Source organism: Coptis chinensis, chromosome 2 (genome assembly GCF_015680905.1).
Source record: "Coptis chinensis isolate HL-2020 chromosome 2, ASM1568090v1, whole genome shotgun sequence".
Classification (NCBI taxonomy): domain Eukaryota; kingdom Viridiplantae; phylum Streptophyta; class Magnoliopsida; order Ranunculales; family Ranunculaceae; genus Coptis; species Coptis chinensis.
Genome location: NC_141457.1, coordinates 10,983,409 through 11,007,900, shown reverse-complemented (window position 1 = coordinate 11,007,900; position 24,492 = coordinate 10,983,409). Strand labels below are relative to the sequence as shown.

Sequence of the window (24,492 nt, the reverse complement as noted above, 5' to 3'; positions counted from 1 at the left end):
CTGCTCATGATGAATCCCACACTACTAAATGAAGAGCTTTTTGTGTCACTTTTTTTTAGGCCTCGTGTCACTTTCTACAAAAAAGTGACACACGGAAGTTTGATGTGTCACTTTTTTATGGAATGAGGGTTAACGTGTTGCTTCTAGGAAAAGTGACACAACTAACTTAATTTTCCGTATCACAATATTTGAAAGTGACACTACTGGTTTGGGTTGTTGTGTCACTTTTTACTAAAAGAAAACAAAAACAAAAGAAAACTACGATCAAATTTAAAAAAAAAACGACACAACTGGACCTACAAACACACAAGTACTACTCAAAAACTACTTCGAATGTCTAGCCCACATTCTCTCTCCCACACTCGCAAAAACAGGTATATTGCACTTAGAAACATCCTAAAAAACAGAATATGAAGATGGGCATTAGGGTGAGCTTCGACTTAAATCAGAGTTTCTCGTGAAAGTGACACAAGAAAATTGTGTTTAAGTGTCACTTTGGTTAGAAGCGGTAGAAATAGAGAAATTTTATGTGTCACTTTGGGTTAAGAGGACACGTCAATTTTTATATGTATTTCGTATTTTCAAAAAAGTGAAACAACCAAATATTTACAAATCCCTTCCATAGCACGTGCTCTCAAAGGACTCCCTCAACAAAAAAGAAAAATTCGCAAGTTCCACTCAAATTAGGTCATGAATACAATCAGATCATCTCTTTCTCAACAATTCCAATGTTTCATCGTCAGATGCGTTTAAATAAAGTTTTCCCAACTAGTTGAGCGACATCTTCTTTTTTTTTTTTTCAAGACTATCACTCATCGTTGTTGTTCTTTGTGGTTTCTCAACATCAAGGTAACCCTATCCTCCTTTTTCTTCCTTTATGTTTTGAAAACAAAATGATGTTTTGGTGTTCAGTAGTCGTGACTTGCAAAAAAAAATGTTCTTCTTTATTGATTTCAATATTATTCACGTCGATTCTTTGAATAACTTATGGTTTCGATTTATTTCCCCTCATTCTCTGCTGCCTCTTAATTTCATGTTATTCAATTGAATATGGTTTAAGAGGGTTAGGATTTTTAAACAGATTAGTGATCCACAATAAAACAAATTTGGGTTTGTTATGGGAAGTTTTCTTCTTTATAATTCTCTTTGGGTTTCTATTATGGGTTTGGATTGTGTGTCTATTAGCAGAACCCTTCAATGTTTGCTCTACCAACTGAGGTTCTTCTAAGCTCACATTAAGTGTATAGGGTAGGCTTCTCAATGTTAACTAAGCTATAACAGAATATGTTGCTTGTAGAAGGCAAGCAAAGTGAAAATGGGGATATAATCCCAATAGCCAGGCTAGCAACATCAAGTTGAGCTCAAACACACTTTGAGCTTAATATTGGTTAGTATATATATATATATATATATATATATATATATATATGTGCACTTGTTAATCACGAGTGTTTTGTCCACCAGCCAATATAAAAACTATGGGCTGAAAAGGCAGGTAGCAATCGTTTCTTCCCACATTACTTATATAATTGTATGATAGTATGATATAAACACATGCTACTACCGTCAGAATTTAGGATTGAGACACTAATTTCCATATCTTACTACTTACTATTTTCATACATAGCATATAATCTTCTTAGAAGGAAACAACGGGAGGAGCACATTAATTGTTCTAGTTGTTCAACATGACCTTCAAGTATATGATTACTAGATAAATGTTCATTGTAAGTGAGACATGTTTAATTTATTTTTTTTTTTTTTTTTTTTTTTTTTTTTTTTAGTTTCATATCCATACCACTGTAAGCCATTTTGACTCAATACTTGTAGAAATGATATGTTAGGGTTAGTGTTATCTTTTTTACTAGTAAAACACATGACATTCAAATTTTGTGGATATTGCTCGCAGAGTCTTTTGTTTGTTTTTCTTAATTTGTTCCATTGTACGTCGAGATGGCTTACATATTGTGTTCTATGTGTGGTGTTACATTCACTTTTGGCTTCTAAGTAATTCTTATAAATAATATGATATGGGAGAGCCATTTAAAGTTCAACTATGCTAGTAAGTTGATTAAAATTACACTATGATGAATGTCATACTAACTACTTGATACTTCTCTTTGTTCGTTCTTTTTGTTAGTAGTTGACTTTGAGCGAGAAGTTTTGGTGGATGGACTAACAATTGGCCGGATAATTGATGTCTTTTGGGGAAACGGAATTAGGTCTAATTAGGTACTGTTATTTCTATTCACACTTGCATATGATTCATCGTAGTTGATTCTTAATTGTAATCCTCTTACTTTTTTATTTCTCCTTCTACTAGTTTGAATCAAAATTGCTGAAATTCATTTCACCTTTTGCAAGTCTAATTAGGAAGTTGATTTCTCTTTGTATGTCCCTATTTAATGTTGAATTCACGGTCCAGAAACATGTTCATGCAATAACGCAAGCTGGCAATGTGTATTCCGTCAAAATCTCGACCGAAATATAATTTGAGGTAAGGCACAGTTGAATGCTTCTCATTAGTTCTACTATGGCTGTGTTACTTGTCTGATAGCTAGTCTTTTTGTAGAATTAATAAAATAGATGCATAAAATAGCCCTATCTGTTACTTTGTTAGAACAAGGCATAAATTATTGGTTTGGGGTTGTGAAGGGTCATTCACTTCTTCTATTACTTTTGCTTACAACATATGGATTGTTTCACAGAGTTGAAGTGCAATTTCTTGCAAGTTTAGAATATAACTTTGTTTTCGTGTTGGATATGGTCTGATTTTCTCATCAGATATAACCAAGAAGTGCAACATGAATTGAGGCTACTTAGGCCTTTTATACAAGGAGGAGCTTTCAAACTATTTCCTATCTCCTTAACTATGCACTTATGACCAACGTATGTACTTCATCCAATAATTATATAGTTTTATGATGTTTGTGTTGAAACGATCTGACTCTATCACTTGCTATACATAAAAGGGATTTAATAGGAATGTATCAATGATAGTTGCTGTTGTTGTTATATTTGTTGTTCATTGTTTCCTTATTTTTCATTTGCCTTTGTTATTGTTTTTTGGGTGAACTAGTATTACCCCCCACTAGAATGACCCCCCCCCCCCAAATACACAAAAAAAACACACACGGTCAACCTGTATTTAGGGGGGAGACCCTAATTTCTCATCTGGGGGTGATCCTAATTGGCTCATCTAGGGGTGTTTTAATATTAAGTTTTTTTTTTTTTTTCCGACTCAAGTGGTTCCATGTGTGTTAATATCTAGATGATGCTTCATATTATATATAAAATTACCTATAAGAAACAAGACAATGTACCCTATTGATATAAAAAGTATGAATATGAACTTTCCTTACCATCCTCACTGACCCTCTCACCTCTCTTCATATGCACTACTTATAAGTCCCAATGCAATATGTATAGCACTATTTGATAACGTGATAAGATATGGTAGAACAAGAGTTACTTCTTGCTAACGTATATTGTTCTTATCGATTTTTTTTTCTTACTTGTGCAATATACCGTACCCTTCTTGATTCACTTGCTTTTTAATTTTGTATAGTCATAGTGGAATGAGGACTTTGTGATGCAAATGCATGGATCGATTAATAGATGAATAAATGACAGCTAGGTTTTTTGGTGTTGGAAGTGCGCATAACAAACTAAGATATAGCTAGGATAGCATTAGTGTCATGTAATTTTATTTTGTTTGCTTTATTATTATTCTTTTGGTATTGGAATGACTTATTTTGTTGGGAGTCAAACTAGATGATAGATACTTGGTTTAATCAATGAAATCAATAGAAGTTAATTGTTTTGAATGTTGTCTCTTTTTTCTCAAGTGGATGTTTCCATCATAAAGCAAGTTAATGTGATTTTGGTTGTGATGTTTTGATAATGTGGATGTTCTTTATATCATAAAACATGTTAATGAGATTTTGGTTATGACATATAGGATGCAGGTTGAGAAATGAATGTATATGATCGAATACAAAAATGAGAAAAAATTAAAAAAAATTATATATATGTACATTAATGTCGCTTTTGAAAAAAATGACATAATATCTATTAAAAGTGACACAACTGACCACTCTTATGTGTCGCTTTCTTTTTCATACGAGTTACATGGAGTTGATTCCCAAAAGTGACACAAAAAGTAAGGGGCTTTTGTGTCGCTTTTGACGTACTTGTGTCTTACTCTGGTCTAAAAATGACACAACTAATATACTTAATGTGTCACTTTTGACGTACTTATGTCTCACTCTGGTCCAAAAGTGACACAACTAGTATACTTAATGTGTCACTTTTGACGTATTTATGTCTCACTCTGGTCCAAAAGTGACATAACTAGTATACTTAATGTGTCACTTTTGACGTACTTGTGTCTCGCTTTGGTCCAAAAGTGACACAACTAGTATACTTAATGTGTCACTTTTGACGAAATTATGTCCCACTTTGGTCCAAAACTGATACAACTAGTGTCACTTTTGACAAGCACTGTGACACTCTTTCTTAAAAGTGACACAAGAGGTTATTCTTAAGTGTCACTTTTATTAATAAAAAGTGACACTTTTAGTAAGGCTTTTGTGTCACTTTTGGTAGAACTTTATGTGCGGGGGCTTATAGGTCACTTTAGAATTAGTTTCAAAAGTGACACAAGTGACTTCTTGTTTCTTGTGTCACTTAAAAAGTGACACAAAAAGCCCTTCTTTTAGTAGTGCCAAGACTCTTGCAATACTCTTCAAATGGCTCAATGTACTCTCCCCCATTATCTGAACGAATACACTTCAAAGGCTTCCATGTCTTTCATTCCACCATGCTATGAAAAGTCTTGAACACACTATGAACCTCATCTTTGGTCTTCAGACTATATGCCCATATCTTTCTTGACACATCATCAATAAAAATCAAGAAGTATAAAGCTCCCCCATGGGACTTCACTTTCATAGGAGCACATAAATCCAAGTGTACTAGCTCAAGGTGATTCTCCTTTCGGTGAGAGGGGAATCTTTGGAAAGATACCCTATGTTGTTTTCTAATCAGACAGTGAGTACATTTATTTAAATGTGTACCTTTGATGTTTGACAAGGCCTTTTGCTTGGCAAGAACTTCAATGCCTTTCTCTCCCATATGACACATCCCTTATGCCATAGTTTGGTGGAAGGTTCTTCTTGTGCCACATTTAACTCTACTTTACACAACTAGCTTGTGTCTTATAAAACGAGCAACCTAACTCTTCTTTCCTTTGGCTACCACAAAGGAACCTTTGCTTAGTTTCCATACCTCATTGCCAAACGAGCTCTGCAAACCAACATCAACTAACTTCCCAGCAAAAATTAGGCTTAGCTGAATGTCAGGGATACGTCTTACATCCTTAAGTGTCAAGGTGTAGCCAACATTGATTTCTACATGAACATCACCAATGCCTATAATATTCGAGACTCCATTGTTACCCATCTTTATCTCACAAAATTCATCACAGTTGTAGGTAGTGAAAAAACTCATGTGTGGTGTGACGTGATAGGACGCTCTGGTATCTATCACCCACTCTGTATCTTGACATGAGGTAATAAGACAACACTTACCACAATCTGACATAATCCCCACTAGATCATTGTTTTCTATTACGGTAGTATCTCGGCTTGTGCTTCCGTTCCTCTTTACCATGTCTTCGTGGACACAATTATTCTTCGCATCCCTCTTTAATGTTCTACACTCATATCTGAAGTGACCCTTGGTGGCACAATAGTAACATTGTCTCTCTATGTTAGGAGTTCTAGATTCACCCCTAGATTTGCTTCTGCCATCACCTCTAGCTTGAGGTGGTTTTCTACTCTTACCTCTCCCCCGCTTCTTTGTGACAAGAATCTCTGAGTGAGAGGAGCTATTTTGGCTTCTTGTCTCCTCATTCAACAATGCACCGGTAACCATTTCCATTTAAATGATTCCATCTATAGTGACTCCGCCAAAAGAAACTGCCAAAGTCTCCCAACTATCGGGTAGAGAGTTTAATAGTAACAAAACCTCAACATCATCACCCATATGAATCTTCATCAAATTCAGCTGATTGATGGTATTCTGTACATCATTAAGATGCTCAGACATTGAAGAACCGTCTTTGTACTTCGAGTTAGCAAACTTCTTAATAAGAAGCACTTTGTTGCCTGCAAACTTCCTCTCATAGAGGTCTTCAAGTTTCTTCTACAAGCTAATAGTGGTAGTCTCTTGGGATACATGCTGGAATACACTATCATCAATCCACTGTCGAATGTACCCAATAGCTTTTCTATCAAGCTTGCTCCACTCAGCCGTGGCTATTGCATTTGATTTTATTCTTCTATTCTCAATGGGTTGTGCCAAGTCTTTGCAAAAAAGCAAGTAATCCATCTTGGCTTTCCAAATAGTATAGTTACCTCTATTTGGACTAGTCATGTAAGTGTGTAAAGAATGATCCATCTCAACAAGCTATTTCAACTCAAACCTCCTCTTAGGAATTTTATGAAACACCTTCCGACCAAGATTTGGATAACAATCTTTGTGATTAATCTAACCTAGCTCTGATACCACTTGTTGGGGAAAACGATATCAATCGATCTCATTAAGATAGCTTACACTTGGACAATCTATTACTCCAATGAAAAATCCAAGCTTTCAGTACAACCAACAACTACAACCTAAGATATAGAATTAACTATCACAAACAAGCAATAACAATCACTACACCATAACAGGCTATTTGTAACGGCAAAAAACCGTTGCTAATAATTTTCTGCAAATATGGCGTGGGTAAAGTGTTGGAAATTTTTGCAACGGTTAATAAGCGTTGCGAACGGAAATTTCCAACGGTTATTAACCATTGTAGAGTGACAATTACTAACAGTTAAAAAGCGTTGCAAACCAAATTTTCCAACAGTTATTAACCGTTGTAGAGTGACAATTACTAACGGTCAAAAAGCGTTACGTAGTTTGATTTGTAACAATTATTGATGGATGCTTTAATATTTAATTTTTGCTTTGCAACGGTTTACAACCGTTAATAATGTGTTGATATGATAAAAAAAAATTATTTTAATTTTTTTCATACCCTAAACCTGCACCTCCTAGTTTCATATAGAAGCAAATAAAATTACCAGTGCTTTTTCATACCATTTGACAAGTAAAATAAACACAAACGAACGCCTGAAAAAAAAAATATTATATTCATTGAACCATATATATAACTTCAAAAGAGTTATGAGGGTTACAAATTCCTATACGATTTTCCAAGAAATTTCGAATCTTCAAAATGCAATAACAAGCATTAGTGACGATGGCTTCACTTAATATAAATCGTAACGCCACTCCACAAAGCCCATCTAATTCCAAAAAAATCACAAAACAAATAATGAACTAAGAAAAACAATCATACTAATTAAATTCATGCAATTAACTAAATACTTGACCACCCCCACCCCCCCTAAGATAGACCATTTGTTGTCTACTCCCATATCTCGATGACATAAACAATGATTACATAAAATCGGTGCATAAAAAGAAAACCTTATAGTAACTTGACGAGTTGAAAATTGAGAAAATAAAGAGTTGGGTTTAAGTTTTTACCTTAACGAAGAGCTTGAGGTGAGCATGACTCATCAGATTGGGAAGCAATTCTTTTGGCCTTCTTGTTTTTCCCTTCATAAAATCAATACCCTACACAATACACCGAATGACAACAAAATGATCTATCAAGCTAAGAAAGAACTTGCACGAGTGATAGGTATTACAAGTAAAGGGTCCTGTACCCATGACTCAAAAATAGATTTTTGAAAGTCCACATAAATATATTATGAATTAGCTAACTTATGCAAATCTCATTAGATATACAAATGAACCTGATTCAATATCGATTCACATATAGGACCTTTATCGATTGAAAAAGAAAAACTAACGAGTAAATAGGAGATTACCAATCAAAGGATCATTTCCCTTAGAAAAGTCTTTCATGCCCTACTAATATAATGTAAGAATTCCCATACAACTTCTCCGTAGACGTTCTTGAGGATGTCAAAAGTTTCCCATACTTACCAATAAATGATTCCTATCTCTTGAGAATTGCACTAAAATGTGGGATTCAGTGGCGCAAATTCCTTCATGCAATCAAACACACCCTAGTTCCCAAGCCACTTTATAAACAAATAAGGAGAGAAGGACAGGACACAAAAGCAAATAGATTCCTATATCAACGACTCAATGTATATTTAGAACATACAGCTTTTTACCTTCAAACATAACTTCTCATAAGTTATATCTAGCCAAAAGAAAGACTTAACCATTGAATATCACCAAATAACCAATGGTGATTAGTATTTTCAATGATCGAAATTAACATCACTTAGTTTGCTAAATGAGCCATGGAATAATCAATACGAGCATTACAAGAGCAAAGCTGACATTTTAGTATTAATGCATTGTCATTTGAAAAAATATTTGTGGAATAAATATTGACTAAATTTTCTGAAACAAGGTCATATGACCAGATAGAGTTACAAGCTAATGTTTTTTTTTAGTAATAGACTAATAGCATTATTAGCTAATTAATCATGATTCACATACCTTTTCATGGGGTCCATCAATAGTAATAAGTAAGACTCCAAAAGCCAATATCGAGCATTTCGGAAACAAAAAGCCTGACCACCTTTAGTAAGAAGATACGTTATCAAGCGCTTAAGATACTGAACAACAGCCAAAGTGAAAAACTTTAGCATCTTGAAAGGTGCTGCCGTTAATGTCAAATTTTCTAGTTCCAATTGATGTTTCTCCTGAAGTCCTGTTAATATAGGATAATAAATTAGCAAAAAGAAAGCCAAGAGAACTTTTAAATATTTCACTAACAAGTATATATTGCTATATACTAGTGCATGATGTTTTCCCCTTATTAGTTGTACACATATATTACAACTCGGGTAAAGAAAGAGAAAAAGGAAACAAAAAAAGGTACTTTTATTGAACAAAAATAAGATAACATTTATCTTCATCAGTATAAAATGCATTTACAAATGAAATAAACAATAGTTAAATTTCTTATTCCTGAACATATTTTCTTTACACGTGCTACATTCTCAAAACATATAAGAACATCAGGAACTCCAACATCCTAATACCATTTAAGAAAAAGAAAAAAACCCAAAAAGCAACCTTTATTATTTCTTTCTAGTCATAAAACTGAATGTGTAAATTAAATCAATTCCCTTTGGGTACATCTTCAAGCGTTCAATATCATTAAATACTATTATGTTCAACTTTCTCTGAAGTACTAACAATTATTCAATGAAATCTTAGAGTTGGTATTCAAATCCACCAAGGATTCGGACATCTGGACCTACAGCCAGTGCATACATCCTTTTCATCGATAACTTAGGCATATAAAGTCAAGATAAATAGGAAAGTGTACTGTTCTAATGGCCTATAAATAAGACCAAAAACTATGGATCCTAAAAAGAAAATGTTGAAAACTTACTGTAAAAAATACCCACTAATTATTCATAAATAATCTTCCTTGAAATGTAATTTATTTGAAAGAATGGTGTGTGATAGTTTGATCGTCTACTTAAATGTCAAATTCATACTCAAGGGGCCATCGTCTCAGCATACCAATGGAACTTTTTTTCTTTCTGGGAAACAACTAATGTATCTCTTACTAGTTCTTGGCAACCAAGTTAAAAGCAACAAATTCTGAATGCAATAAAGAATTTAATACCACTAAATACCACACCATTCTTTTTAAACTGTGTGAGCATTAATAATTGTATGAAACTACGAATGCACAATGCAAAGTGATTTGTAAAAGGTATTCTGATCAATAAATAAGGATCTACAAAAGAAGATGGAAAAATGAAAAGAATGTAGGTTGAGGTGGCCTATATAAGACAATAAATACTTTATCTCTCTATTGGGACATCTTGAATTCCCACTACACTAAGTTTCATTATGAACCCAATAAGATTTCACCTCCTACTTATCTCCATGAGTAGTCTGTCTCCCTTAAATATATTCCTACTCGGAAGAACGATAACTAGTTTGTTTCCAGATTTGCTCAAATTTTTGAAGCACACATTAAACATATCCTCAAAACTATCGAGAAAATCATCATTAGTTGGAAATGCAACTGGTGAGTCATTTGAAGAGTTGTTTTTGTCCACTTGTTTAGTTTCAACTAAAGTTGTGACTGCTACTGAAAGTCCAAGTTTCTTCTTGGTTTGGTTTTATCTAATGAGGAGTTGGGGTTTAAGAAGAGTTTAATTGAGTGGGAAAGTAACATATAATTTATTAACCAACCAACATCGTCATGCGAATGCTGAACTAAATGAATGTTCAGTTTCCTTTCCACAATAACACTATCAGTGTTATACTTAGTATTACCAATGTCAAGATAAAAAAGTTACATGGGCCATTTAAATATATGTGAAGAAGTATCTTCTAAAGCAATTTAAATAAATAAATTAAGCAATTAGGTTAAAGCTCAGAAACATGAAGATAAAAATGAATCTAAATACAATACTAGACTCAAGGAAAGAGTCAATAGCTAAAATAGACGATTTCCATTCCTAAAACTTGCCGTGAATACTACCAACCCCAATCTAATTAAATGTGTTAAGGAAGTGGCAAATAATAGCAGGCGACTAAATACCTATCCAGACTAATAACCACTCAAGCATGTACACATTTTTTAATATAACACCTCTAACTTGCATATTGAGCTCACAAGCATGTTAAGCACTACTACCAAAATACTTGGATGAAACAGGACGGTTATATTACCTGCCATTTCATTTGCCTTACGGGTGCGCCCCACAACTTCTTGCTGGAAATTAAGCTCACCCGTAAAAAGTTTCCCACGTATAATATTCTCTTGGTCAGGCAAGTTTCTAATACTGGTATATTGGGTAGATGAATCAGAATTTCTAAATCCTGAATTACAACGTTCTAGGACCTGTTCCCAGGACGCCAAGTCGAGCTGTTTTGAGGGATCAAAATTTAATCCAAACGCAGTATCATTACTGTATCTATATCTATTTTCTTGACCGAGGGAGGCATTATTTAGTCTAGTACTAGCTGATGGGTTTCCATTTCCATATATATCATCTGGAAATAAGTTCAAAATGAGGGACAAAATAATGGTGAGAATATATCATATGTTATACTCATACCAGATGAGTATGAAAAACAACCAAAAATTTATAACTAAACAAGAAACTGATGAAGAAAAAGAAGAAGAAGATAAAGCTAAATGGGCTTACAATCGTTAGTAGGAAAAGAAACTGATACACATGAGTCCGAGAGTCGAGGATCTGCTTGGAATGTCCTAAACTCGTCCTTTATTTGTCGTAACACAAAATGAGAGTCAAATAGGGAACTTGCCGGATGAAAATCAGCCGCAATAAATTTGTGTCAGTTGCAACAAGAGTTTAATTGCATTCAACAAAAATAAAACATGTTCAATTGTTATCATATCTCGACCTAAACTAATCCAGATCCTTTAGCTAAAGAATAAAGAAAATAAAGTAGGAAGCCTACTGATTTACTAGATTCAATATCTTCATATTCTGATATCTAACTACTGCTAAGACTTGGGGAATCCATAGGTGAAAATACATGATTAGAATTTGTGGGAACACTTGATGATAAAGGACTACTCGCCTCAGAATTGGAAACAGCTTCAGTGTCTTTTAGGCGGTTAAAACTTGTTTTGCTGCCCTGAAAATAGAAAGTGCCAATGCTGAACAAAAATCATGAAACTATCGTACGCAAAATACTTTTGAGTATAGATGTTTAAATGGTAAAATATAATCTTTTAAAGGCTTTAGAGAGGTGGGTACAGGCAACCATCAGTTTTTTAGAAGCCAAAACTAGATAAAGAGGGGTGGATTATTAGATATAATATTGAAGTCTTGACGTCCATTGACTACAAAATTCAAAATTCATGTGGGGTATAAAGTGTTCTATAATCTTGTTTCCCATCTCGTTATCAACACTTTAAGACCTAATAAAGTCACCAAAACCCAGTAGATTAACACATAATGCAGCCGATGTACCATCTGTTGCACAAAATGATTCATATTTAATTATTTATAAAACTAAGACACTAAGAGACTGAACTCATGGGTTTCTTTAACCACTTTTGATTTGCGAATAATCAAAAGTGCTACAACTATATATTATTCTATGACACTTACAAATGTGAGTAGCACATGAAACAAGACAAGTCCTGGTCAAAGCATATAAATATTCCTTTAACATGTAAAGAAAACTACTCGAGCGACAGATTACTAGGTTAGACCGGGCAAGCATGCAATTCTGACTTGGCTAGCCAACTTCAAGCATGCAACCATATAAATACTTGTGAAACCTATGGACCGACTAAAATGAGACGTAGAATGAAGTTAATACAAGCTCCCAACTTTCACTAAACCCAATAGTTTATCACATTAAGAAGTAAAGACAATAGCTAAACTGCAAGAGTTTGAAATTCAACCTTCACTTCCCTATAATGGACAAGAACAACGTGCATGTATGCCCTGCAACATCAAACAACAAGAAAATATATAAAATAGGAAACACGCACACAAGAAGAAAATTAATATCAGTAAAAAGGAAATATAGTAAACAAATAAACAGAAAAGAACATAGTGAACACATGAATGTGAAGATCAATAAAACGAGAAGATTGAGAAAGCAGAGTGAAATTGTTTACCCTAAGCAGAACACCTCCCATTATGTTATTAATAGAATTATCTTAGTTACACCCCACTGCTTATTAAAAATACATACATAATAGTCTAAGTCACATTGACACGGATACGAAGTGTTTGACACATGAAATAAAAAAAGTTTGGGTATATCACAGGCAATATGTGTTTGATATCTGTCCAATATTGATCGTGGATACGTATCCGACAAGGATTATTTATAAAATATGGCATGTCCATGTAACACAGATAATAGTAGATGATATGGCTAGCTATTATATAACTTTCTCAAAGTGTTTGCCAACGAATCATGTTCAGCTTAACTGAAGAGCAATTTTACATGCATATGTTGGTAATTTAGAGTCAACGTTACTCGTAAAACTTAGAACACATCAATAGTTTTTATTTACTTACATAAAATAATATATGACTATAAGTATATAAGTAAACATTTTATTCATGATAAGATAATACAAACCAGCAAAAGTGAAAAAACCAACAGACTACAACATTTATAGCAATTAAGGCATAAAATCGGCTTTGATACTCACTCTTCTAGCAACCAATAAGCTTGCCTCTGAAAAGTTCCATTCTCTTCTCCATGGGCGTAATAGCAATGCAACACGTCAACACTTCCAGCCTACAATAGTGCAATTATATTAGCTCTATGTTGCATAAAATTTAAACTTTGTTCAACATACATAATTAGTTCACTAGAAAAGGGAGATGAAATTACATCAGCAAAAACTTACAATAGTTTTAGTTTTAAAAGCATATCTTATAACTGTAAGCACAAAAAGGCTAGTAAAAATACATACTAAGGAAAGTAAAGAAGTTCAGTTACCTTTAGCCTCTCATAACCTTCGTTCACAGTCTTTCCATCTTTTTTCTTCCGCCAATTACCAAAACCCAGTAGATCAAGTGTAATTACCAACTCTTCTATATAGCACCAATGTCAAGATAAAAAAAAAGGAGCAAGTGTAATACCTGGACTGTCCATTTCGAGGACCCTGCATAGCGTTTATTTGCTTTAACCTACACATCATCAAATATTCGTGGTAAAAAGTGATTTGAATGAAGCATCTCTCAATCATTTACGATACTGTATTTAAGTAGTTGAACTTTACATCTTTCGGTACATCCTCTAAGGTGTCATAAACAGCAAAGAATTAATTTAAAACAATAAACTCAAAAAAAATTAACCTTTCAGAGATCCGAATTAACTGAAAATATTGCAAAGCTTGCTCCAGCGCATCGGCAAAAATAAAAATTGTACCTTTGAAGCAAGAAAATTTGGAGCAGTATCAAGCCAAGCAAAATTGAGTGAGAGAAAGAGAAAAGGGTACCGACAGTGACAGAGAGGGAGGAGACCAAAGAGTGTAGCGGCGGTGAGAGAGAGAGGAGAGAGACTAAAGTTAAGGTTATCTTTTATATTTCGACCGAAATAATAGAGTGTGATTTTTTTTGGTTTCCGCCTTTCGTGAAATTTTTAAAATTTTGATTTGTAACATTTCTCAAACGACTTTTAAGCGTTAGAAATTAATTCTTAAAATTCACCCGAATTAAAGCAATACTTAACAACATTACCAACGCTTATATAGTGTTGGCAATTTGCTAACGGTAAAAAACCGTTGCAAAGCAAAAAAGGTGTGTGTTGTAAATATCCTGTTATGGTGTAGTGAATGTAAAGTAACTTATCACAATGAGAAACAAGATGTAACATGGTTCGGCTAATTATGCCTACTTTCACAAGAGAAAATCTTTTTATAAGTGTGGGAAGGAAGATTACAATCACTCCTCTCAAGTTTCTCTAAACTTACTAGATCTCTCTTCACTAATCTCTTCTTACAAGCTTTATCTCTTTGCAAGGGTTTCCTTCCAATTTTAGTTGCTCTCAAAATTGGGTTTCTATATAAGACTTCATGTTAGGAAAATACCTAACTTCTTATTTATACTCTTTTGAAATTTCATAGAAAACTGAAATTCCGAAGTCAGTGTGCATAGGCTAGGGTGCGAGCGCCCCATGGGTAAGGCCAACTAAAGCGTATGTGCGCCTTCTATCCCATCTTCTAGTACTTTGTTTCACGAAAAGAGAAGAAAAAAAACTATCTTCTTTTCTTAGGCAAGGGCACGTGTGCCCTTTGGGCAATGCATAAAAGAACACGCGTGCCTTCTTCTTGAACAAACAAACAGTACTGATGTTAGCATCCCGGAGAATTATGTTTCAAGACTAGAGCGCGCCCTTTCTCCAAAGCAAACTAGGGGGCATGCGCACCTATTCAGAGTCAATATTCATTTTTAACACATGGTGAGGTACCACACCCAACAAGTGCTAATATAGTGCCCTGAAGCCATAAGAGTAAAGTGGAAAAACTCGGAGGTCTTAGATTAAACTTGTTCAACCCTGTTTGGAATAGATGATTTCTGTTGGCCTCTGCTCCCCATTCTAAACTATCTATATTTACGTCTCTCTACCCAGTACCCAGGCCTGACTGATATCATATTCCATCGCTTCCACAACCTACAAACACGAATTGTTGCACGAACCTATCATTTCCTAAAACAAAATTAAAATTGCCTTGAACAAACAAAAACCTGTAAACCCTATAAATACCAAGTGCGCAAATCAGGACATTTATAGCCTACTGCATAAAAGTAGCTCATAATGGTAGGTAATAGGAGTGAGACTCAGCTCACGACCATATATAGATAAAAAGTGTTTCCTTAACATATATCCTATTAGCTTGATTATGTTTAGGTTCCTAAAAGAGTTTCTCTAGTTACAGGGGAAGTTTATGAATGTGAGCCTTTAATATTTTGAACGTACAACCAGAAAAGCTAAAAATTGTCACTGTGGAACGTCCTATGTCCTAAGCTTATTGGTGTAGACCAAAAAGATAGCCAGTAGTCTTATAGGCAATGAGTAACAATTACTCTGAAAACTGTAATGCAATTAGCCGTCTTCTCTTCTTACAGTCTTCTACTACATTACCTTATAGGAAAGATGAGATATGTCCTTTTAAATGAATAAATGGTAAGTAATAGCAATATTCCAGTGAGTACAGTTACTCAATAAAATATTGACCTAATGGCCACAATCGAAAAAAAGACAGGGGGGGGGGGGGGGGAGAAACTCTACAAGCTTTGAGCATAAAACATCAGGAAAATATGAAGAATGATAGCTAAAATGAAAAATATACTGACAAACTGAATTGAATCAGTTTAAGGATGCATAACAACACTACACACTTGATGCAGGCCCAAATGAAGGTCATATCACATTAAATACCGACAGATCAGATGGGCAAAAAAATGACCATGGAGGTATGGTCAGGGATCATAAGTAAAAGTCGTCAGTGTTGTACCAGCGTGCAGCACAAGGGGTACAAGTGCTTTTACCACTCTACTGGCAGAGTATACATATCTCAGCATGTTCATTTTGATGAACAGACTTTTCCTTTTCAGTCATCTTCGCCTTCGGGTTCTTTTACTACTCTTATAGATTGGGTTCTAGTTCCACTACTTAATCCAGCCATCAGACAGTCTTCTCAGTAGGTTTCCTTAAGCACTCCTACTATTGGTCCCCCTACAATGATTAATCTTGCTATTACAGTGATTGCGCCAATAGAGCCAGTACTTGCTCATGATCTTCCTACAGTGACTGCACTACCGCCAGTCTCGTCTGAGCCTGGTAATTCTTCTCTAGCTATTGATTCAGGTTCTTCTCAGCCATCCATCGCTACTTCAAATGGGTACTCTTCTTATCCAGGCTCTGGGCTTCCTCCCGTGGGATATACTATGGTCACTCGTCACAGGGATGGCATTCACCGACCTAAAGTTCACATTGATGGTACTGTTTGGTACCCTCTTCCTCGTGCTCTAGCTGCCTAGCTACCTACTCCATTGAGGAACCCACTTGTTACTCACAGGCTGTTCGGTTTTCAGAATGGCATCAGGCAATGACAAATGAATTCAATGCTCTTCTGAAGAACAAGACATAGACTCTTATCCCTCCTCCTAGAGATCAGCATATTATTCCAAACAAATGGGTTTTCAAACTAAAGCTGAAATTGGATGGATCTATTGAACGACCTAATTAAGGCTCAGTCAATGGCTAAAGGCTTTCATTAACAAGCTGGCTGTATTAACTATGGCGAGACATTCAGTCCAGTGGTGAAACCCACTACTATTTGGATAGTCTTGAGCATTGTTGTATCTTATGGTTGGTCCTTGCGATAGTTGGATGTCAAGAATGTCTTTCTCCATGGCTTTCTTGATGATACGATTTATATGAGTCAGCCCCGTGGCTTTGTTGATCCTGCTCGTCCTGATCATGTATGCCGGCTTCATAAAGCTTTTTATGGTCTTAAAAAGGCCCCTCGAGCTTGGTTTCAGCGACTCAGCACATTTTTTCTTTATTATAGGTCTTTTCAGAGTCTTACGGATCCGTCTATGTTTGTTTTTTGTCATTCATCAGAGATAATGGTGTTGCATGTTACTATATATTGATAACATTATTCTGACTGGAAATGTTCCATTTCTCCTATCCTCTTTTATCTCTATTCTTAGAGCAAAATTTGAGATTAAGGATCTTGGCTCTCTCTTATACTTCTTAGGTATTAAGATCACCACCACTCCCACTGGTCTCCATCTGTCACAGACCAAGTCCATCGTTGATCTACTCTGGCATTATTCTATGACGGAATGTAAACCTTGTGGCACCCCTGTCTGTGCGAAGTCTCAGCTCTATGTCTCGAGCGGAGATCCCTTACCTGATGCGACTGAGTATCGTCAGCTTGTTGGTTATTTTCAGTATTTGGCTTTCACTCGTCTTGACATTGTATATGCAGTTCATCACGTTGCCCAGTTTATGAGTGCTCCACATACTCTTTACTTGATTGTGGCCAAGCGTATTCTCCGATACCTTAAGAGTTCTTTAGAGTGTGGTTTACTGATTCGTCGTTCTTCTACTCCCCTGGCAATTCGTGCTTAGTCTGATGTTACTTGGGTAGGGTGTCCTGATTCTCGTCACTCCACCACTAATTTTTGTGTCTTCTTGGGTCCACCCTAGTTTCCTGGACTGCAAAGAAGCAACCTACGGTCTCACGTTCCAGTGTTGAGGCTGAGTATCGATCTCTTGCTCATGTGTGTGCTAAACTACTTGGGTCTCTCACCTACTGCGAGATCTCCAATTGTTCGTTTCAGGCCCTATCACTCTTTTTTGTGACAACATAAGTGCTACATACATGGCTGCCAATCCAGTGTTTCATGGCCGGACCAAGCACATTGAGTTAGACTAATTCGAGAGAGTCTTATTGCTGGGACTCATCGAGTCCAGTTTGTTCCCTCCTTTGATTAGCTAGTTGATATTTTCACCAAAGGATTACAGAAACCTCATTTTCAATTGCTACACTTCAACCTCATCTCTCTAGGACAGTTAAGTTTGCGGGGGAGTGTTAAGGATAACATATGTGTATCACCTTTATATATTTTGCAATATATTTGTGATTTGTTTCCTTTTATATGTTGCTTGTATCCCAAGGAATTTTTGTATATATATACCTCCATAGTAAGAAGAATAAACTTACTGAAATTCTTTTCTCTATAGAGATTAAGGCCAAGAGTCTAGTATCAAAGAATCTAAGTGTATAAATGAGAGTAGACGTAAAGTTGTATTAGGTTCCTACGTAGATGCTAAATGCCTAAATGCATGAGACTTTGGCTACATTTAAAAAATATATTTCCAATAATGAATCCTTCATTACTAGTTTAATATGTACATCTTTCTCATCTTAATAAATAAGCAATCAACATAAGCATCTCAAATAAGAGCTTATACTAATCACTTTTAGGACTCAAATTTGTGCTATAAGAATATCCAAGTCTAAAAAGCATGGATAACCTAGAAGATTAAGTGCAAGTTGTTGGAATTCTCATTTTGATATTTCAAATTACTTATGTGAGCTTGGTTGAGAAGATGAACAAGTGTGTTTTTTGTCTTTCTGTATTTTGTGTGATAGTCCCACATTGGTTGGTAAACTCTTGGAAACCAGTTTTGCAGTATATATTATTGTTTTAGTCTTATATTAGTTAGTTAACTTTTTGTGAGTGACTTGAACCTTTATATAAAGGTTTTTAGTCACCAACCAAAGATATTCAATAATTAAGACCTAAACCCATCTCTTTCATTTAAGCCTTAGCTGCCAGAGTGAGTTGTGTGGATGTTATAGTCGAGTAGATTATTGAAGTGTATCTTAGTCTACTTGGTTATAGCAGCATGGTTATCACTTAAGTCGAGAGTCACTTGGATCAATGTCATTGCGGCATGGAGAGAAGTCAATATAGGGGTAGACAAGTGTGCGAGACATGGAACAAATTTGGCTGCGAGGCCAAGATTTTTGGCTAACATCGGAAATCAACATAGCCCGCTATTTTCGTTTTGTTAACTAATGCATAAGGTTAGCTTGTTGGCCTTTTGCTTGTCTGAACTTTTTTTTTTTTTTTTTTTTTTTTTTTTTTTTTCAAGTGGAAATTTTATTGATAATGATAACGAATTTTACAAATAATTAGGACAAACGTCCAACAAGTTGTGCCGCCAGTCCTTTCTGAATAGCAAATCCTATCCTTCTAGAAACAAACTAGTTAGAACTAGCTTTCATAACGTTACTGTCCATAACTTTCTGAAGTCTCTTGAGAAGCTCAACAGACTGTTGTTCCAAGAAACTGAAAGTGACAAAACTAAACGAAATGAAACATTGCTGGTTAGCCCTACAAGCTTCCTCATGCTTCTCCATCTTTCCTGTCGCTGCTCTCTTAGCTACTTCTCCCACCTCAAAGTCACCATTCCCCAACCATACCAATGGAGAGACTCCAGTTACATTAATACATACATATTTTCCCTCAGACCAACAGTAAATCAAGACATCCAAAATGTCGATATGCCCTCATTCGGATCAATGAGAAAGTTAACAGGAGCTTCTTTCTTCACTTGTACCCCAGCCCTCCAAAATGCATCACACAAAATGTCTCTAACATGATCATGTCGGTATTTAAAACTAGGGAAATGTCTACAATGTGTTGCATGGTCCCTAAAAGCATATAATCTACATTTTTGCATATAGGGCAAATATCACCGTCAGAGTACAGTGAAATCATAAGACGGTGCCGGAGAATGGCACGATACTCCACCTGACACATACACTGTCCAAGTCCCTCCATCGGAATAGCAAGTAGAAAATCTGTTGCATGTTATGACTAAAAGCATCCAATGACCACTTTTTAACTAGCAAATAACTCAAGCTCCCTCTCAAGACTAGCAATAATCTTATCTTAGAAAACTTCCACCAAAACTTTTTGTGGTTTTGAGGGGATGGTAGCATTCACAACCAGAGAATCAAGGTTAAAATCGGGAAGACAGAGATGCAATGCACTGGTAGCATCATCAAAGATCCCACCTATAGGCACTGGACCATAATTCCTAAGAATGTGGTTCTGAAGCTCTAAAATTTGAAAACGGGAGGCCACAAAAGCAAAAGCAGAGACATCAAAGGCACAATAGATACCTAACCCACCAAGGTGTAATGGAAGCGTCGCTAAACGCCACTGCAAATCCCTGAAGCCAGGACCCTCAGAAACTATGATACCCTGCAGAACCATGCGAAGGTGCTGATCAAAAGTCTTAGCTGCATCCCCAAAAAATCATGGTGGACAAGTACGAATCGCAAAGACCAATTTGGAGTGCCCCACACAAGCTTGTAAGAGTGCTAACTCACACCGTGGATCCTCTAATACAGCTAAACAGTCCATTGAAGTCATAGCCTTTTCAACACACTTGCGAGCAAGGCTCATGATAAAATAAGAATCAGTGATGACTGCCCCTCCAAGCAACCTAACCTCCATATGAGGACGGGAAAAATCTGAAGGAAAGAGACTAGGAGTGGAGCAATGTGGATCTAGTGATGGCAAAAATATCTCAATCTTATCCACATTAAGAAGCAGCCCATAAGAAGGTCCTTCTTCCTGAATCATATGCAGAGCTGCCACCACCTGTTCTATATCCCCAATTAGAGTCCCATCATCTAAATACCAAGCCTAGAGCAATAACTGACAATTGGACTAGATCTGTAAGATTAGAGGGTGCAACACAAGTGCAAAGAGAAGGGGACACAAAGGATCACCTTGCTGAACTCCAGAAGCAGACCATATATAATCATCCCCCAAGTATAATCTCGCAGGCTGACAATACAAATACTCAACCCAGGGGGCAATAGTGTGACAACGAATGCGAACCTCTCTCAATATAGTAGTCTGATCAACCATATTAAAGGAATTATGAAAATCTACTAGCAACATAGAAAGATATGTACTATCACCATTAACATATACCATGCTATTGATAACATGCAAAATCACCTCTACTTCATCAGGGACACCGACTCCATACTAAAAATCCTACAAGTACCCTACCACATCTTTCGAAACTTCTTTTCATTGCAATCTTGGAAACAAGATGTCGCCAAACCATACCCAAGGCTATCTGACGAATGCTATTATTCAGCTTAAGGAGTGGAGTAAGCAGAGCACTCGCTATGAATTCCACTAACGACTATAGACATCATTCCTGTAACCAAAGATTCACCACACATGACTTAAGGCATATAACAAGTCAGACGATATAGCTATTGCAGCACCACTCATAGCATCTAACAAGTGCTAAACACGAAGACCATCACGACCACAAGAAGTGCCTTTCGGAAACGACTTAATGCATGACAATAAAGTGTCTCTCTCTACCAATAAAGGGGGCTTAGCAAAAGGAATAGTTGGTCTCACAGGTGGTTGTCTCATCGGGTGTTTCTCTTTTAATAAACATACAGTCTCCTGATAAATGGTAAAAAGTTTTACCTACTCTTAACTAATTATGCTATGAATAATGATAAGAGCCTAAAATTGTAGTTTTAACCCCTTTAATAATATCACTTTTGACTAATTATGTGATTAATAAGTCAGAGTTAGCACTGTTATCGTGTTCTTATGTATTTCAGGCATTGGAGTCAAATATGGGCAGAAATGCGCCCTTTTTGCGAGATAAAGGAGCAAAGAAGTTCTATGATAAAAGGCCAAGATTCAAGGTGAAAAAGCCTTTTTAAAGCCCGGTCATAGCTGTCAATGCGGCCAGAAACAACACACAAAAGTTAACAGAACTTCCGAAGGCCGTATCTTTGGACTCAGACCTCGGAATTGGGCCTACCTTATGTCAAAACGACCGGCTTGGAAAGAGATTTCTAATGGTCCTAGCCATGACCCAATCAGAGGAGCAGAAGTGGATGAAAAGGTTATTAAAATCAAATCCAGCTGAAAAGCCCTTTGTGGATTGAAATACTGAGGTTTTTGGATCGATTTTCCGGCCCAAAATAGGCTCCTCAGCCCATGCACGATGTTGTGGATCTGGTCTTTTCTATTTAACAAACAAAGACTTAGCTCTTAAAGATAGCTAGATCTATATCAAAAAGTTAGTTTTTAGTTAGTCAATAATCATATAGTTATTTTTTACTTAGCTTTACTTAGTCTAGATTGAATAGTTAGTTTTAATTCATTAAATTAGTTTATATTGATTAATCTAGTTAGTTGTCAATTCTATTAGTTGTTAGAACAAGTTTTGAATCTTAGAATAAAATATTTAGTTTATATTTCAATCTTCAAATTCGAATTCAAGTTATTTTACTCAAGTTTAGTTTAGTTTAATTATGTATTATTATTATTGTTTATTATTAATGAACCCAATGAAACTAGGCTAAAAACTCAATTAGAGAAGTTTTATGAAGTCTATGTGAGGGTTATGATTGTTCTTCTTTAGTTTTCTTATTGTCTTATGTGCTTCAAGTTTAAGTTTTATAGTTGTCTAGAGATAGAGATTATAGAAGTTGAACTAGAGAAAGGAAACTCCACAAAGAGATTTGTGGAGGAAAATTTCTTTTATGCTAATCATATCTTAGTACAGAGATTGCTAGGATTGGTTAGGGATCAATAATAAATTGTGGTTTTTGTTGTTTTACCTTGTGTAGATTAATAAATGTTAAGATTAAAACATGAGAAACTAGTTAGAATAATCATAGCTTCACATAGATAGATTAATCCTTCCTCTATGTTCTTCTAATTCATTAAATTCACTTTTTAATTGCTTAATTTAAATTAGTTTAATTTAAATTAGTTTATTGCATTGTTAGTTTAAATAATTTATAATTTGCTTTAGTTTAAATAAATCACAACACGACTCTCATTGTAGTTCACTATTGTTCCTTGTGTTTGATTAATTGAATTCGTTTAGTCTTGATAGATTAAGAGTGGAACGAATCCTGACTCTCTATATTGTATAATGAATTGAGAGTAGGAATATTGATTTAAGAACTTATTTAGTTAATTGATTATTTGTGTTTACGCATAGATAGTTAATTTACGTAAATTTGTTGTTTATCAAATAAGTAAAACTAAATGCTTCTTGTTTGCTATATATCAAAGTTATCTACTCTCGGTTATCGGGAAATATATGGAGTAGAGAATTCGTTCCACTCCTAGTTGTTTAAACGTAAGTTTTTGCTAGTTTAATCGATATGATCTTAACAAAACGAACGAGAGTAATGAATTGAAATTATACTAATTGAACTTAAATAAGATGTTTAACTTATACTATGATGATTGAATATTAAAATGTGAATATAGAGAAGATATTAGGGGGATTTGAATCCACTTGATGTACTCCTAATATGCTAGTATAGTTTATTACAATTCTAATCAAATAAGATTAAATGTTTGATCCCTAATTACTCATGGCAATCTCTGCCAACTAATAATTAGCATGTGAGGAAGTCCAACATATTCTCATGGCGAATCAACTAACCTACTAGAGTGAAACTCTTAAAAAGCAATAATCCTAACTAACACATTAAGTCTTCATCAAGCTTCATCAAACCCCTCTAATGGAGGTTTAGTTAGAGGTCATTAGACTATCATAAACATATAAATAATCACTACTAAAAAAAGGGCTTTTTGTGTCACTTATTTTTTTTTGTCTTGTGTCACTTACTAGAAAAAAGTGACACACAGAGTTTTGATGTGTCACTTTTGTATGGAACGAGGGCTGATGTGTTGCTTCTAAGAAAAGTGGCATAGGTAATTTAATTTTTTGTGTCACATTATTTGAAAGTGACACTATTGGTTTGCTTTGTTGTGTCACTTCTGGGTGTAATAGAAAAAAAAATGAAAACAAAATTAACATACTATCGAAATAAATAAGCGACACAAGTAATTATGTGCTACTGAAACTCAAACTGCCTGATATGTGAACGTACGGGCTAAGGAAAAGAAAAATAAATAAAAAGAGAATAAACGGAAGTCCATTAGATTAGGGTTTAAAAAAAAAATAAATAAATAAAAAAACAGAAAAGAAAAACTATGTCTCCCAAAAACACTGAAGTCTCACCGGCGTTCGTTAGACTTCCCTACGCTCGTGCTCTCCCACACCCAGCGGTCTCTCACTCTGTCCATCCCTCGTTCTCCGTCTGTCTCTCTCTCTCTAGGGTTTTCCAGCCATTTCCTCATTTCTCCAAACCCAATCCTCATTAAATCTCTCACTACGGTTTTAATAGGACAAGTAATTGGTTCATCAATTAGCTGTGTTGAAGGACTTCGTTTTTTGAATGTGAAGCTTCTTGAATCTAAAGGACATGCAGCAGGCACATATGGTTTCTTTCATCTTCAGAAT

General features: G+C 35.3%; 1 protein-coding gene across 1 annotated transcript; it reads right to left on the bottom strand.

The window, feature by feature from the left end:
- Positions 1–7,190: 7,190 nt before the first annotated feature.
- LOC147514851 (uncharacterized) lies at positions 7,191–14,191 on the bottom strand. The gene is made up of 11 exons (XM_086585296.1): positions 14,008–14,191; positions 13,719–13,766; positions 13,576–13,620; positions 13,283–13,371; positions 12,518–12,560; positions 11,683–11,739; positions 11,283–11,358; positions 10,804–11,127; positions 8,599–8,812; positions 7,606–7,695; positions 7,191–7,361 (listed from the first exon to the last, which is right to left on the bottom strand). Exons 5-10 carry the CDS (start codon positions 12,551–12,553, stop codon positions 7,680–7,682), a joined length of 723 nt encoding a protein of 240 aa, XP_086441422.1. The 5' UTR covers positions 12,554–12,560; positions 13,283–13,371; positions 13,576–13,620; positions 13,719–13,766; positions 14,008–14,191; the 3' UTR covers positions 7,191–7,361; positions 7,606–7,679.
- Between the last annotated feature and the right edge of the window lie 10,301 nt (positions 14,192–24,492).

Coding starts and splice junctions, on each gene's coding strand:
- LOC147514851 (XM_086585296.1), bottom strand. CDS start 12,553: ATGCACGTTGTTCTTGTCCATTATAGGGAAGTGAAG. Junction 11,359..11,682: donor AAGCTGTTTCCAATTCTGAG/GCGAGTAGTCCT, acceptor CGACAAATAAAG/GACGAGTTTAGGACATTCCA. Junction 8,813..10,803: donor TAAGGCAAATGAAATGGCAG/GTAATATAACCG, acceptor CTATATTAACAG/GACTTCAGGAGAAACATCAA.